The 15,313-nt window shown below is 37.0% G+C and overlaps 1 protein-coding gene across 1 annotated transcript in view; it reads right to left on the bottom strand.

The window, feature by feature from the left end:
• Positions 1 to 15,313, bottom strand: part of CFAP54 (cilia and flagella associated protein 54) — a 288,300-nt gene that overhangs the window by 231,649 nt on the left and 41,338 nt on the right. Inside the window, exons 14-16 of the mRNA XM_078150421.1 lie at positions 14,991 to 15,141; positions 5,424 to 5,497; positions 57 to 185 (exon numbers count right to left, since the gene is read on the bottom strand). Coding sequence (XP_078006547.1) covers positions 57 to 185; positions 5,424 to 5,497; positions 14,991 to 15,141 — 354 coding nt within the window. The remainder of the gene's footprint in view (positions 1 to 56; positions 186 to 5,423; positions 5,498 to 14,990; positions 15,142 to 15,313) is intronic.

The raw sequence follows: 15,313 nt of genomic DNA, 5'->3' as shown, positions 1-15,313 counted from the left end.
AGTCTCTTCCTAGTAATAATCAAGTTCTTTCTCAATGAAGACTTATACACTCTTACCTTGGCATGACAATGATCATATACTGAGGTACCATTGGGCAACATGGTTCTTGCACGAGACATCCCTATGGTTGTAATTGCCCTGTCAAGAATCTCATAAGCCAAAAGTAATTGCTCTTCAGGTGTTTTCTAAAAATCAATTGAAAGACAAAAATAGGTGGACAAAAATAAAATCTGAGTCAGTCAGATGCATAATTTTGGAAAGTCCTTTAAAATACATGGTATATAAGCTTTAAATATAATTTAATCCCCATCCAAAGATAACACTGAGAAAAGTTTTATACATAAGCATTATTGAGAAATTGCCTGTATTTCTTTAAGACAGATTTATCTTTGATTAAGTACAAATTGTCCACAAATCTAACTCATTCTCAATAACAAGATATGTCAAGCTTTTTACTAAGAGAAATGAAGTTTTTCTTTAAAATTTTTTTATGTTATTTTGACTTAAGTGACAGCAAAGGTAGATTTTTAAATTAGTTTAAGTGATGGAGCTGAAATGATGACATTTTCCTTTACTTAACTCTTACTGAATGAATTTCTGAAAAAGCATTTTTAAGTACTTCCTATGTGCCAAGCACTCTCTAACCTCTGGGGATATAAATACAAAAGCATGACACTCTCTGTCCTCAAGAAGGTTCCAAAAGGTGAGGAGATAACACAGATACAAGAGTGGTGACTGAGGATGCACTCTTTTGGCTTGCAAATTATAGTGATGGTGAGTGGTAGAATAAAGCACTATGCCCTGGGCCATCCCATCCAGTAGCAATGGCAAGCATTGAGGGACTTCAGTTCCAGAACTGGTAAGAGGGTGGAGGGACACAGACAGGGGAAGCATGGCTGGAACCAAGACTTAGATGTGGTGGACCCACCACCACCCCAGCCAGAACCAAAGGGCCTCAGAGCAGAAGCTACTGCAAATTCAGAAACAATACCTCCAAGAGATGCCACTTTTATGCCAAAGTGTTAGTCCATTTGAAAATAGCATGTCAGGAAATATACAGATTATTCAAACCTACACCATTGAGTAAACATATTTAGATGCAGTGGGGTGGGGAAGGTTTGATTCCCACCCTCACCCCCACTCCAGGTTACAGAATCACAGAAAGTAAGGGGCAGAGAGCAGAGATCAGCAGGTGTTGATGTGTTAAAGGAATTGTAAAGGTAAGTCTAGGTCCTATCGACTAGCAGTTACTATGTGCCAGGTGCTGTGAGTAAGTGCTGGGGAGACAAAAAGTAAAAAAACAGTCCCTACCTTCAAGGAGCTTGTGTGTGTTTGTGTGTTTGTGTTTTGTGTGTGTGTGTGTGTGTGTGTGTGTGTGTGTGTGTGTGTGTGTGTGTGTGTGTGTGTGTGTAAGGGGGAGAGGAGAGAGAAGCAGCAAGAGGAGGAGATCACAAGAAGACAATGAAAATAGGGGCCCAGGAATCCCAAAGACATGAATTGCCTTGGCTACATGTATCCCTAACTCATTGGTTACCAGGATATTCTAAGTTTGTGACCACTTTTCCCACTGATTCTGTGTTTGTAAAGAATGTACGTTGGTTTTGTGGAAAGAACACTTAGTAGATGTTGTCCTTATCATGCCATCTTAGTAAGTGCTTTTGCTATAAGGAAACTGACTGCATCTACTGACTGACCATTAAAAGAAAGTGTACCAGTGGGAGCTCACCAACAACATTAAAATCTTAGGAGTACCCTTTCAATCCAAGGCAGGAGCTGACCTCTGGGGCTGGAGGGAGCAGGTAGCTCCCATGGGGGAACTACATTGGAAAACTGAGATTATTAAAAAGCAAATTAATTATTCATTTCATAAAAACATATTTTACTCTATAAAAATGCATAGAATGAATAGGAATACTTGGAACTTCCAGTTCCCCTAGAACAGAAGAGTCAGACTCAGGGTCAGTGGGCCAAGTGCAACCAGAACCAAATTAAAATGTAACTGGGAAATGTTTAATAAAATAAATAAAAGTATAATACCACAGAGATGTTAATTTGTGGTTTCCTAAGTTAACATGGGTTGCAGGGATTGATACCACTGCCCAAGAACATTTTAACTAAGACAATTTATATACGTTTTAGGGCTATATTTATTGTATAAAAGAAGGTGCAACAGTACATAAAGCAAATATTATTAAACAAGTGTATGCATTTACCAAAGATGGGCTGCCATTTATAAAAAGGAGGAAAACCAAACCATACATATTCACTGATAATTATTCATAGATGATAAGCTTCCTATATCAATGAATAAGAAAACAAACCTGACCCATTTTTAATAATATTCAATTAATGAATGACATTTTGACTGATTTCTAGTAATCCCAGAATCCTACATCTATTTTAAATCAACTAATCCCCATGCTAAATCACAGTTCTTGAATTCAATGAAAGAAAAGTTAGAGTAGAACCTAACCCTATCTTTTCCTAAATCTCTCAAATCATTTGAACTAAGAGGAGCTTTGATGGTTAGTGCAATAAAATTCCTTAAAACAATATACTAGGTAAACCATTATAATCATGACACTGTGAAGTTTTTACATGATGAGAATCAAATATAAAGATTAGTTTTTCATATGCATTCTCAAATGACAGGAATCATATATAAAGGACTAGTTAAAGGAATCATGGAATTTTAGCCGGGAGAAAAAAAAAGACTTAGTGGGGACACATAGCTAGCAAATACCTGAAGGGTTTTTATAGGGGTTAGTTTTAATAACTTTGTCTCCAGAGGGGAGACCTAGGACAACTGGGTAACATTACAGAGAGGCACACTTTGGTTCAGCATAAGGAGCTCCTCGCAATTATAATTGCCTGAGAGTGGAATACACTTTCCTGGGAAGAATTAATGTGCGTCTTTTGCTTAGCTAAAAACATAACTAAAAATTTGTTGTTATTCAGTAGTTTCAGTCGTGTCTGACTCTTTGTGACCCCATTTGGGGTTTTCTTGGCAAAGATACCAGAATAGTTTTTCACGTCCTTCTCCATCTCATTTCACAGATGAGGAAACTGAGGCAAAGAGGGTGAAGCGACTTGTCCAGAACCACACAGCTAGTAAGTGTCTGAGGCTCGATATGAACTCGGGAAGAGTAGTCTTCTTAATTTTAGGCCTGGCCCTCTCTCCACTGTGCCACCTAGTTGTCTTACTAAAAAATTCCCCCTAATAAGATTATAAGATCCTTCTAATATATTCAGACTTGAGGTTTGACGTGATACCCAGTAAACTGTTGAGTACAAAAGAAGTACCCAGAAATATTTGCTTAATTGAGATATACAAGACTATGGCCATGCCTGCAGAAGAGGTAATCAACTGCTCTCAATTTGATTTGGACCAAGGAGAAAGTGGTTGATTAGATAACGTCTTAATGACTGAATTAAATCCACCATGAGTAATCTCACTGATTACTTCTTAATCAGCCATTATAATAGCTTAAAAAATATCACTGGCTTCCTCTAGACCTAGCTTATAAATGAAAGATGATTTTCATTAATAGCAGGTAGTTGGCTGCACATATTAAATTCAATTCAGAAAGTATTTAGTGATAGTCCAAAAACATTAACTGCAACACTATCTATAAAAAAGGCAATGTTCAGAAAATTATAAGAAATACAGAATCACAGTGCACATGTATAAGCATTAATGTGCAACACAAAATCATTTGGAGATTTCATTTGGTTTCTTTTAAAGATGTGAAAAAGACAATGTGTCAGAGTGGAGATAAGGTCTGCCAAAAAGTCAATAAGACCTGGTTCAAGTCTCGCCTCTGACACGCCCTGGCTGTATCACCCTGGGCAAGTCACTGAACCTCCCCATGCTCTAGACAGATGGAAGGTGCACTGGTGGAAGGAATTTCCTCACCAAGAGTTCTCTATATGGGTTCAATGACAGATAGATAAGGGCCAAGGTAATGACAGTTTTTTAAATGATGGATTACATTTTTTAAGAATCAAAAACCCAACCCAGCAAAACTGAACATAATCTTCAGGGGGAAAAATGGACATTCAGTGAAATAGGGGGATTTCAAGCATTCTTGATGGAAAGACCAGAGCTGAATAGAAAATTTGACTTTCAGATACAAGACTTAAGAGAAACATGAAGAGGTAAACAGGAAAGAGAAATCATAAGGGACTTATTAAGGTCAATCTGTTTACATTCTGCATGGAAAGATGATATTTGTAACTCAGGAGTCCTTTGTCAGTATTAGAATAGTTGGAGGGGAAAAAATTATATGTATGTATGTAGATAGATAGATAGATAGATAGATAGATAGATAGATAGATAGATAGATAGACAGACAGATAGATAGACAGATAGATAGATAGATGGCACAGGGTGAGTTGAAGATGAAGGGGTCATATCTGGGAATAAAATTAAGGGGTGAGAAAAATTATATGGAGAGAAGGAGAAAGGGAGAGGTAGACTGGGGTAAATTATCTCACATAAAACAGACAAGAAAAGGCTTTTACTGTGGAGGGGAAACAGGGGAAGGTGAGAGGGAATGAGTGAATCTTATTCTTATCAGATTTGGCTTAAAGAGAGAATAACATACACACTCAATTGGGTATGAAAATCTATCTTATCCTATAGGAAAATAGGGAAGGAAGGGGATAAGAGAGCAGGAGGATGATAGAGGGGAAGGCAGATTGGGGGAGGGGGTAATCAGAAGCAAACACTTCTAAGGAGGGACAGGGTCAAAAGAGAATAGAATAAATAGGGGGCAGGATAGGATTAAGGGAAATACACTAGTTTTTCACAACATGACTACTATGGAAATGTTTTGCATGACTATACATGTATAACCTGTATCGAGTTGCTTACCTTCTCGATGAGGGTGGGTGGGGAGGGAAAGAGGGAGGGAGGGAGGGAGAGAATTTGGAAGCCAAAGTTTTAAAAATAAAAGTGAAAAAAATTGTTTTTACATGCACTGGGAAATAAGATATACAGGAAATGGGGTATAGAAATCTATCCTGCCCTACAGAAATATTGAAGTGGAAGGAGATAAGAGAAGGGTGGGGGAGAGATAGAAGAGAGGGCAGATTAGGAGAAGGGGTATTCAGAATGCATGCCATCTTGGGGTGGGGTGAGGAACAAGATGGGGAGAAAATTTGGAACCCAAAATCTTGTGGAAGCGAATGCTGAAAACTAAAAATAAATTAATTAATAAATTAATTAATAAAAAAAAATTTTAAAGAATCAAAAATCCAACCAATTCTGACATTGTAAATTCTCAAAACCATTTAAAAAAGTTTTCCATCATTAACCTTTAACTAAAAAGTTTAGCATTGTACAATAATATACACCCCTTGGATTTTTTGCAGGGGGCAGGAGAGGAAGGCATTTCTCTCACAATGACCAGAAATCATACCTTTAAAATTGGGGAAAGATCAGAAGAACTCTTGCGGAAGAAGTCATAGTCAAAACGAATTTTGCTTCCAGAGCCTTTAGAGGAAAAAATGGAAAATGGAGCATCAGCCACCAAAGTGGCTGCATTCAAACTCCACCCAGCTTGCCCTGATGTTATTCTCCCCACAGACTACGCTCTCATCTCTCCGTCACCCTAGAATAGCATACATTTGCTTGCTCCTCATGTTTTCTCATTTCATGTCCTCTTCCTGGAAGACGTGCCCTGCTCCACCCCAGACCCCTTCCCACAACCCTGTTCAGCCAGTTAACACCCTGTCCAACTCGACTCCCAGCCTTTCAGTGATAACTGTTCTTGCTCTCCCCCTCTCCACTCTCAGAAGACCCTCTCTACCAGCTAGGTGGCATGGGGGACAGAGCACTGGACTCGAACTCAAGAAGAACAGAGTCCAGATGCCAACTGAGACAATACTTTCTAGCTGTGTGACCCTGGGTAAGTCACTGAACCTGTTTGCTTCAAGCACTCCCTCAGAGAGTTATTGTGAGGATCAAATGCACTATTTGTAAAGTAATTAGCACAGTGCCTGGCACATAGCAGGTGCTTCATAAATATTTATTCCCTTTCTACTCTCCCCCCCCCTTATTTACTGGCAGGACCCTTTGTATCTCTCCTGAACCCTTTCATGTTCGTTTATATTCTAGTTGTTTGTGAACTTAACACTTCCCTCCTGGAACGGAGGCTCCTTGAGGACTACAACTAAGGCAGATTCACCTCTGTGCCCTTTTCATCCTCTGCATGCAACAAACGCTTAAAAACCTTTGCTGAACTGAGGTGGTTTTCTCCATAGCATTTGGTTAACAATCACAATATGTCCTCCAAACAAATAATTTTTATGTGTAAACCAATAGCAAGAGTCTTGCCATATAATAACTTCTGATTCATCAATAAAATGCAAGCAATCTGTCTGCATGTTACTGTAGAAAGAGTATTGGCTCTTTTCCATCAGAGGCCCTGGGTTCAAATCCTGCTTCTGATGCATGCTACCTGTGTGACCCTGGACAAGTCACTCCTGAGCCTCAGTTGCCTCATCGGTAAAATGGTGGCTTGGCCTCGTTGGACTCTGAGGTCCCCTCTAGCTCTCAGACTATGATCAGATTACTTATGTGACAAATAATCTCATCTGTATCCTTCGGTTTAGCCTCCTAGTTATATCTCTACAAAATAGTCAACTCAACCAATGCAGGATCATAGCAGGAAGTTTAATTATGATCTTTTTTTCCATTTTCAGCACCCGGCAAAACATGGGCACATGTAGGAGGTAGGGAAAAGAAAGAACAGGAGGAGGAGAAGGGTGGTGTGGCCAGGAAGGAAGCTGCTAATCACCACTTGTAGATTACAAAAAGTTGAAAAAGCTAAAGGACACAGAAGCAAAAGAAGACCCAGACCGGGTAAAGATGATCTTTATGGGCCATGCTACAAAATAGAAAATGCATAATTTTAAGGATGAATTCACTCTCTCTATTACTCAAATGATCTGAGCAGTTCATGCTTTCAAACATTTTGTAGAAATTCTTTGGGACAAAGCCAATGCAACCAAGATTAGAAGGAAAGTAGAAAATTGGGAAACAATTTTTATAACCAATCTCTCTGATAAGGGCCTCATTTCTAAAATATATAGAGAATTAAGTCAAATTTATAAGAATATAAGTCATTCCCCAATTGATAAATGGTCAAAGAATATGAACAGGCAGTTCTCAGAGAAAGAAATCTATAGTCACATGAAAATATGCTACAAGTCACTATTGCTTAGAGAAATGCAAATCAAAAACAACTCTGAGGTACTACATCACACCTATCAGATTGGCCAATATGACAAAACAGGAAAATGATAAATGTTGGAGAAGATGTGGGAAAATTGGAATACTAATGCATTGTTGGTGGAGTTGTGAAATGATCCAACTATTCTGGAGAGCAATTTGGAATTATGCCCAAAGGGCTATAAAAATATGCATACCCTTGGACCCAGCAACAGCACTTCTAGGGCTATATCCCAGACAGATCATATAAATAGGAAAAGGACCCAGATGTACAAAAATATTTATAGCAGCCCTTTTTGTGGTGGCAAAGAATTGGAAATTGAGAGGATGCCTATCAACTAGGGAACGGCTGAACAAGTTGTGGTATGTGAACGTAATGGAATACTATTGTGCTATAAGAAATGATGAACAGGCTGGCTTCAGAAAAACCTGGAAAGACTTGTATGGACTGATGCTGAGTGAAGTGAGCAGAACCAGGAGAACATTGTACACACTAACAGCCATGCTGTGCGATGACTAATATTGATAAACTTAGCCCTTCTCAGCAATACAAGGATCTAAGACAACTCCAAAAGACTCATGATGGAAAATGCTATCCACAAAGAAGAAAAGAACTATGGAGTTTGAATGCAGATCGAAGCATACTATTTGCTATTTTTCTTCTGTTGTGTTTTGTTTCCTCTTTCTGGTTGTTCCTCCTATTGGCTCTAATTCTTACTTAACAACATCAAAAATGTGAAAATATGTTTAATAGTAATGTATATGTATAGCCTATATCAGATTGCTCACCATCATGGGGAGGGAGGGGGAGAAAAATTTAAAACTCAAAAGCTTATGGAAGAGATTGTTGATAATTCAAAATAAATCAATTTTTTTTAAAAAGAAATTGTTTGGGAAATGTTCTTTGGGCAGCTAGTAATTGCTACAGATAGAGACTATTACTAATTCCAATAAAGTATCCATTTTGCAGAAATACTTTTGAAATTCCTCCTCTCTAGCTATGAATGGATCCAACCATTCCAGAAATCATTTTAGAATTATGTGAAGAAAATGACCAAAGTGTCCATACCTTCTGACCCAGAAATAGCACTACTAGTACCCTAAGTCAGTGATCAAGAATAAAAGTTCCATTTATGCCAAAATATTATAGCAGTACTTTTTGTGGTAACAAAGAACTGGAAATGAAGCAGATGCCCGCAGACTAGGGGATAGTGAAACACATCATAGCATATGAATGTAATGCAATGTTACTGTCCTATAAGAAACAATGGCTATGATGACTACAGAGAAGCATGAGAAGATTGATATGAACTGATGCAAAGTGAAGGGAGTAGAATTTATAAAATGATGTTCACAATAACCAAAACAATGTAAATGGAAAAATTAATAATAAATCAACTGAAAAAGAACTACAAAGTGAAAATGACCAAACTTTATCTCAAAAAAGAGATATGAAATGGCACCCCACCCCACCCCCTTTTTTTACAGAGATTGGAGACAATGGCAACAGAACACTGCAGAAGACATCAGATTTTTTCAAAGAGTTGGTTAGTTTTGCTAAATTGATATTTTCCTCTTTTTTACTCTGTGCTACAAGAGATGACTCTCTGGTGTCATATATAGATATATAATGGAAAATTTAAGTGCTGTAAAAACAACAGATATCAATAAAATGTGCTTTTTTAAAGAACTTCCTCCATGTGGTATTGACCCTTTACCTATCAATTTTGCCCTGAGTGATATTTTGAAAAATACAACAAGAAGACCATACAAATATTTTCATTTATATGGAATACTCCAGATAGCCATCAGACTTTTACTGCCTATTAGATCACTGCCTATTAGTTTGTGGTCACAGCCATATAATACCACAAAACAAAACAAATATTGTTATATAGCATATGTTATTAGGCGATAATATCATTATATAATATAATACTGATCAACATTACGTTCATCACAGGTTCTTTATCTGCGACCCAAGAATAGATTTCAGGATGTCCGTGAACTTGGATGGGGAAAAATTACATCTTTATTTTCACTAACCTTTGGCTTTCTTTGTAATCCTCTGCATTTTATCTTATGCCTTAGAAAATATGATTCTGAGAAGGGGCTCATAGGCTTTACCAGACTCTGTCAAAAGAGTCCAGGACACAAAAAAGGTTAAGATCTCCTGTTCTAGTGATCTGAAAAGGGTGTATTTTAAAGCAAAGGAATGTCCTCAACAACATCTTGAATGGTTAACTGACAAACACCAGACAGATGATTGTCTCTTTCTGGAAAGACCAGAGGAACAGAAATATCAACCTGATCAAACTATCAAATGATTTTTTTTTAATTTTTCTCCAGTATTTGAAGAGGTTAGTGATATGCTGGACCTAGATAAAAATTATTTTCTATCAGCCTTACATGACATTAAAACTCAAATTGATGAAAACATCTCACAAATGGAAAAAATGAAATAAGGAAATAGTAGCTTGAATTAATGTCTCAGTTTTACAGGATGAGATGTTTCCACTTAACTGCCTTTAAAAAATGTATAATGTTGGCCCAGTGTTTTGAAACAAAAACAGCTTTTAGATGTTAAACCTTCTGAAATTTATGGTCCAGAATTGGTCAAATTAAAAACTTCTGTTTCCACAAATAAAATTTTTCCCCAAAGCCAATAAGGAAGAAAAGGAAATTGAGTTTAAGGTATTAAACATTACTTCAGGGAGACTGACCATTAATCCTTTTCTTATACAAAGTTATACTATTTTAAATGGAGCTGATTCTGGTTGTTTTCTTGTTTTGTATTTTCAAAAATTTCTCAGTCTCTGTCTCATACTTTGCCTAGTACCCATAAACAAATAGAGGAAACAGTATGCAACACTTACGATATGTTGAGGGAGTTAATATGGCATGAGGTTTCTCGTTTATGAACTACTTTAAAATTAATCTGAATTAATTCAGTTTGTCTCTATAGCCAACTCTTAATTAACCATGTTAATTGAGGAATGGGAATGTCATGGAAAACAAAATACATGAAAACAAAGCCTGTTCCTAGAGCTGCAAAAAAGAGCAACCTCTCACCTGTTTGCTTCACCACAGCTTCTTAGTGGAAGCAATGAGCCAAAAGGCAGAGAGAAAAACCAGGAGGCATGCATAGTTATCTCATTAATTTTTCCAAGCTAATTATAGTCTTCTAATAGTTATTTTGGAGCAAGGTTATTTAAGCTATTATTTTTTCCATTGCAATTGGCCAATAAATGTTGACTACTTAATAGGAATGCATATTGCCTAGATTATGACAAACAGCTAAACAGGCAACACATTGAGTTAGTTGATTTCAAATAAACAATAAGCCGGTCCAGAATGGAATAAGAGACGGCAAATTTCATTTAGAAATTATTCATCATTGTCAATGATCAAAGCTGCTCTTTCCTGCTCCAAAAACTCTCCTCTCCCCTCTCTCTCTCTCTCTCTCTCTCTCTCTCTCATATGCATATATCTACACACATACATATACATGTGTATATATGTCTATGTAGATATGTGCATATATTATATATGTATGTGTGCATATTTGCAAAGATTATATATAATGTAAAATCTATATATTTAAGGATGAATATTTTGATAATGCTATGTGACTGAGAATCGTAAATGTCCATAATTTTGCCCCCCAAAAATCAAATTTTTAAAGATGGTCCAAAAAGCAATAGAGAAATAAATAATGGATATAATTGGGTTGCAGAATATTACCAACAATGATTATTGGGCAAGTCAAATGTAACGAAATATATCAAGAAAATGTGTGATTAGAAAAAAGACTAAGTGTCACACTGATAGCCATGAAATATTAAAAGGCCTCCAACATGGTGGGTTGATACTCTTTGGGAGGCCCTAGCCAAGACCCATAGGATAAGGTTAAAATACATGGGTATTCTATGCCAGTAGAATTATTAACGTCAATGAACTCACAGATCCTTCAAAATATAAGACTTTCCAGTGGTCCTTTGTTTCTAACAAAAGATTATCAACCCAATTTAACAACTATTTATTGAGTGCACTCTACGTACAAAGCACTGATCTGAGTACCCCGACATCACGATGTTGTTTTGGTCCTCTTCAAGCATGAAGGACAAACAACAACAGGTGATATAAATATCTCATTCTCTCCCTTCCTGGACTGTAGCTGCCTACCCATGTCTTGTCTGTCTTTTTAATGCACCTCAAGTTTAGGACATGATAAGTCCTAAACAAATGTTTGTTGACTTGAACTGGACTTAGCAAATATGGCAGAACTTCTACATCTAAGTAAGGAAAAATACACTTCTGTAAACACAGCAACATATCACTCTATAAATGTTAAATGCCAATTATTTTAATTCAATACCATAAACACATTTTTGGAATCGTAAGACCTGATTTCCAATATCAGCTGTGCCGTTACTTGTCATGTGATCATAAGCAAATCACTTGACCTCTTAGCTTCAGTTTCCTCATCTATAAATAATCATACTTACTCGAATTGCTTCTCAGGGTTGTTATAAGTATTTTTATAAATTTTAAAGCATGATATAAATGTGAATTATTATTATTATTATTCAGGACTCGCTGTATGCAAGGCACATTTGCATTTTGGTCCTTTGGAACATGACCCATTAAAAAAAACCCACTACTTAAATTCATGTTGTCAAAATACTGTATACTTACCACAAAAAATAATAAAAATAAAGTCTTCTGTTGCAAAATTAGCAATCAGACAAAACGGGGAAAAAATGAATAGGAAATGAATAGGAAATTTAAATCTCTGAATGCTAGCACTTGAAGAAAAGTAAATTGAATTACAGGAGCTAACGTAAAAGATGAGTACTTATAAAAATTCTAAAGAGGATTTCTGGATTTTTTCAAGTCTCAAGGGTTGATAGAACTGTTACTTTATGTCTAATTTCATTAAAATTTAGGAATTCCATTCTACTTATTAGAAATACATCACAACTACCCTTTTATTTCTCATGATTGGGGGGAAGAGGGACTCATTTGGTTTACAAAAGAATAAAAAGATGGAGCAGGAAAGGGAGAGAGAATGAGAGAAAGAGAAAGAGAAGCAAGCAGAGAGAGGAAGACGGTAATATTCCTAAAGCAACTGGGTGAGAGAGGCAGGGGAAAAAATGGTTAAAAGTATTTACACGTGTATTTTTAAGAAAGTGGGTGATACAAATAGATAAAAACAGGAGCCATTCCTCTGAGAAATAAGCTGTCAAAGAATACAGACAAAAAGCTTTCAAAAGAAGAAACGTAAGGTATCAATAATCTTAGAAAACAAGCTCCAAAAATCATTAATAAGACAACCGCAGAACAAAATAACTCAGATTTCACTTTATATCCACCAGATTGGCAGAGATTAAAAAACGTAAAAATGTTAGTTGATGGAGGGGCTGTATGAAGACAGGTGTACTAACTGTTGATGGCCTGTGAACTGGTCCAACTGTCCTGGAATTATACTAGAAAATTCACTAAACTGTATATACCTTTTGATCCAATAATACTACTACCAGGTGTATATTCTAAAGAAGCCAAAGAAAGCAGGAGAGAAAGGCCCTAAATAAACAAAAATACTTATGGCAGCACTTTTCACAGCAAAGAAATGGAAGGAGTGTGGGTGCCCAATAACTGGACAATGGACAGACAAACTGGGGAATATGGATGCAATGGAATGTTATCACGTCATGAAAAATCATAAATCTAAAGAATTCAGAAAAATTCAGGAAGATTTGTATGAAATGATGTGGAACAAAGTAAGCAGAAATGGGAGGACAATTTATGTAATAACTCGAAGAGTATAGGGAAATACTACTGTTCTACAACAGAGTTAAGGAAAAGGATACTGAAAGACTTCAGGGTTCAGATCAACCCAGTTAAAGGTTCAGATGGTAAAGGATGGCTCCGTCCTTCACGAGAGAGGTGTTGAACTCTAGGTCCAGAATGAAACATCAGGTGTCTGATGAGGTCAAGGTTTTGATCTGTTTTGCTTAACTTTGCTGTTAGAAGAGCTCTATTAATGGGTAGAAATTAGGAATTTATAGCAACACAGAAAAAAACTATAAAAAAAAATAAAGGGAGATTAAATTTTAAAAATAAAGAAATTCCCTATGGTCAAATTAACTGAAATGTGAGTGATGAAAAAGGTAGCACAGTCTGCTCACAAAGCTCCACGGCTGGCCTTATTATAAAATATAGATTCCTGTTTGGCATGTAAAGCCCTTCACAGCTAACACCAGCCAACTTTCCTGTGTATGTGACACTTTAGTGCTTTTGACATGCTCCAAGGTCCAGGCAAATGTTCCCCTGATCTACAGAGCCCCTGCCCCCCTCACCTCCACTCCTGCCAATCAACTCCCCTCTTTCAGGAGTTACTTCCTGCATAAGCTTTTCTTGACACCCTCCCCCTCCATCCATTCCTCCTTGTATTTACTTAGTAGATATTTGGCATTTAATTATATGTGTACATGATGATCCTTGGTAGAATGTAAGGCAAAGACCCACTCGCTTTTTGTCTTTGGATCAAAGACAATGCATCTAGTGTGGGACCTTCCACATAGCAGGTGCCCATCACGGAAAACTATATCGTGTGCATAACCCTAAAATAGAATAAGAGATGAAAGGACACTAAAAAAACACAAGCTCCTAGAAGTCAGCAATGGTTTCCTTTTTTGTAGACAGTAACTAACACCAGGCCATTGCACACAGTAGGTGCTTCATGAACATTAGTTGAATTAAATAGAGAAATATAAATAAAAAGATAAATAAATAAATGCATGAATAAATAAATAAATACACGGGGAGATATAAATAAATGAATAAAGAATAAAATAGGGGAAAAGCATGCATTCTCCATGTTAGCGTCCGGTTGGTGCCACTAGACCAGAACAGCTCAGTTTCTCTTGGTGAGGGTAGGGTAGAGAAAGAAAAGGGGGAGTGGAAAGGCTTCAGGGAAGGTGAAGAGGGGAGTAGGTTAGTTCTTATATGTGGGAATGCTCACAAATTACATGTTTGTATCTCAAAGGGAATTGGAGCATGTGAGTCTAACACATGTGAGGACTCTTATGAAGTTCATTTTCTTAAGGATTTTAAATAATTCCTTTCCAATGTATTGTTGATGACTATTTCCACTATCACTTTTAAAAAAAAAAACCAAAAAGATTTCCTAAGCCAAGAAAAACTTCAGCCCTTTCAAAGGTCCCTATTATCACAAATGACAAAATGAGTAATGTAATATCTGCTCTTGCCTTATAACTTAGTTGTGCAATTTTCACACCCAGCTACTACTGGGATAATAATAGCTAGTGTTTATGCAAAATACTTCACAGATGTTGTCCTGTTTGATCCTCACAACAAGACCATTATCACACCACACACCCCCGCCATTTTATTAAGAAGCTAAAGCTGAAAAAAAACTCACCCAAGACTGCACCACTCTTTTTTTTTCTTTTTTTTGGGGGGGTAATTAGGGTTAAGTGACTTGCCCAGGGTCACACAGTTAGTGTCAAGTGTTTCGTATAAGACCACATTTGAACTCAGGTCCTCCTGGCTTCAGGGCCGGTGCTCTATCCACTGAGCAATCTAGCTGCCCCCGAGACTGCACTATTCTTAAGTGTGAGGCTAGATCCCAAAGATATGGCACCATCAAGTGACAGTAAGCGCCTTGGTCTCATCCCCCTGCTCATTTGTCCAAATGATCCTCAAATTATCTCCTTTGATACTTTACCTGAATGTTTTTTAAAATTTTTTTCTGGGTTTCCTAAAGTCTCCAATATTTCACTTATTCGTAACGAGACTTCAGCCACAACCACAGGGTTGATGTCTTCCGTTTGACAAGAATAAATCATCTCATTTATCTGCCAAAGCAGATGAATCCACTAAGGAAAGAAAACAGTGAACCAAATAATTTTTTAAAAAAACCAATCAAGTTAAAGCAACACAGATTATCCTTTGTTAGGTGGTTCATATAGAAGTACACCAGTGAGGCAAGTACTAGTCCTGCAATTTCATGGTAAAGGGAACTCCCAGGAAAGGAAACTCCCTCCACCA

This window comes from Phascolarctos cinereus, unplaced genomic scaffold (assembly GCF_003287225.1).
Source record: "Phascolarctos cinereus isolate Bilbo 61053 unplaced genomic scaffold, phaCin_HiC Scaffold_1;HRSCAF=81, whole genome shotgun sequence".
Lineage (NCBI taxonomy): Eukaryota > Metazoa > Chordata > Mammalia > Diprotodontia > Phascolarctidae > Phascolarctos > Phascolarctos cinereus.
This window is presented reverse-complemented; position numbering and strand designations above follow the sequence as displayed.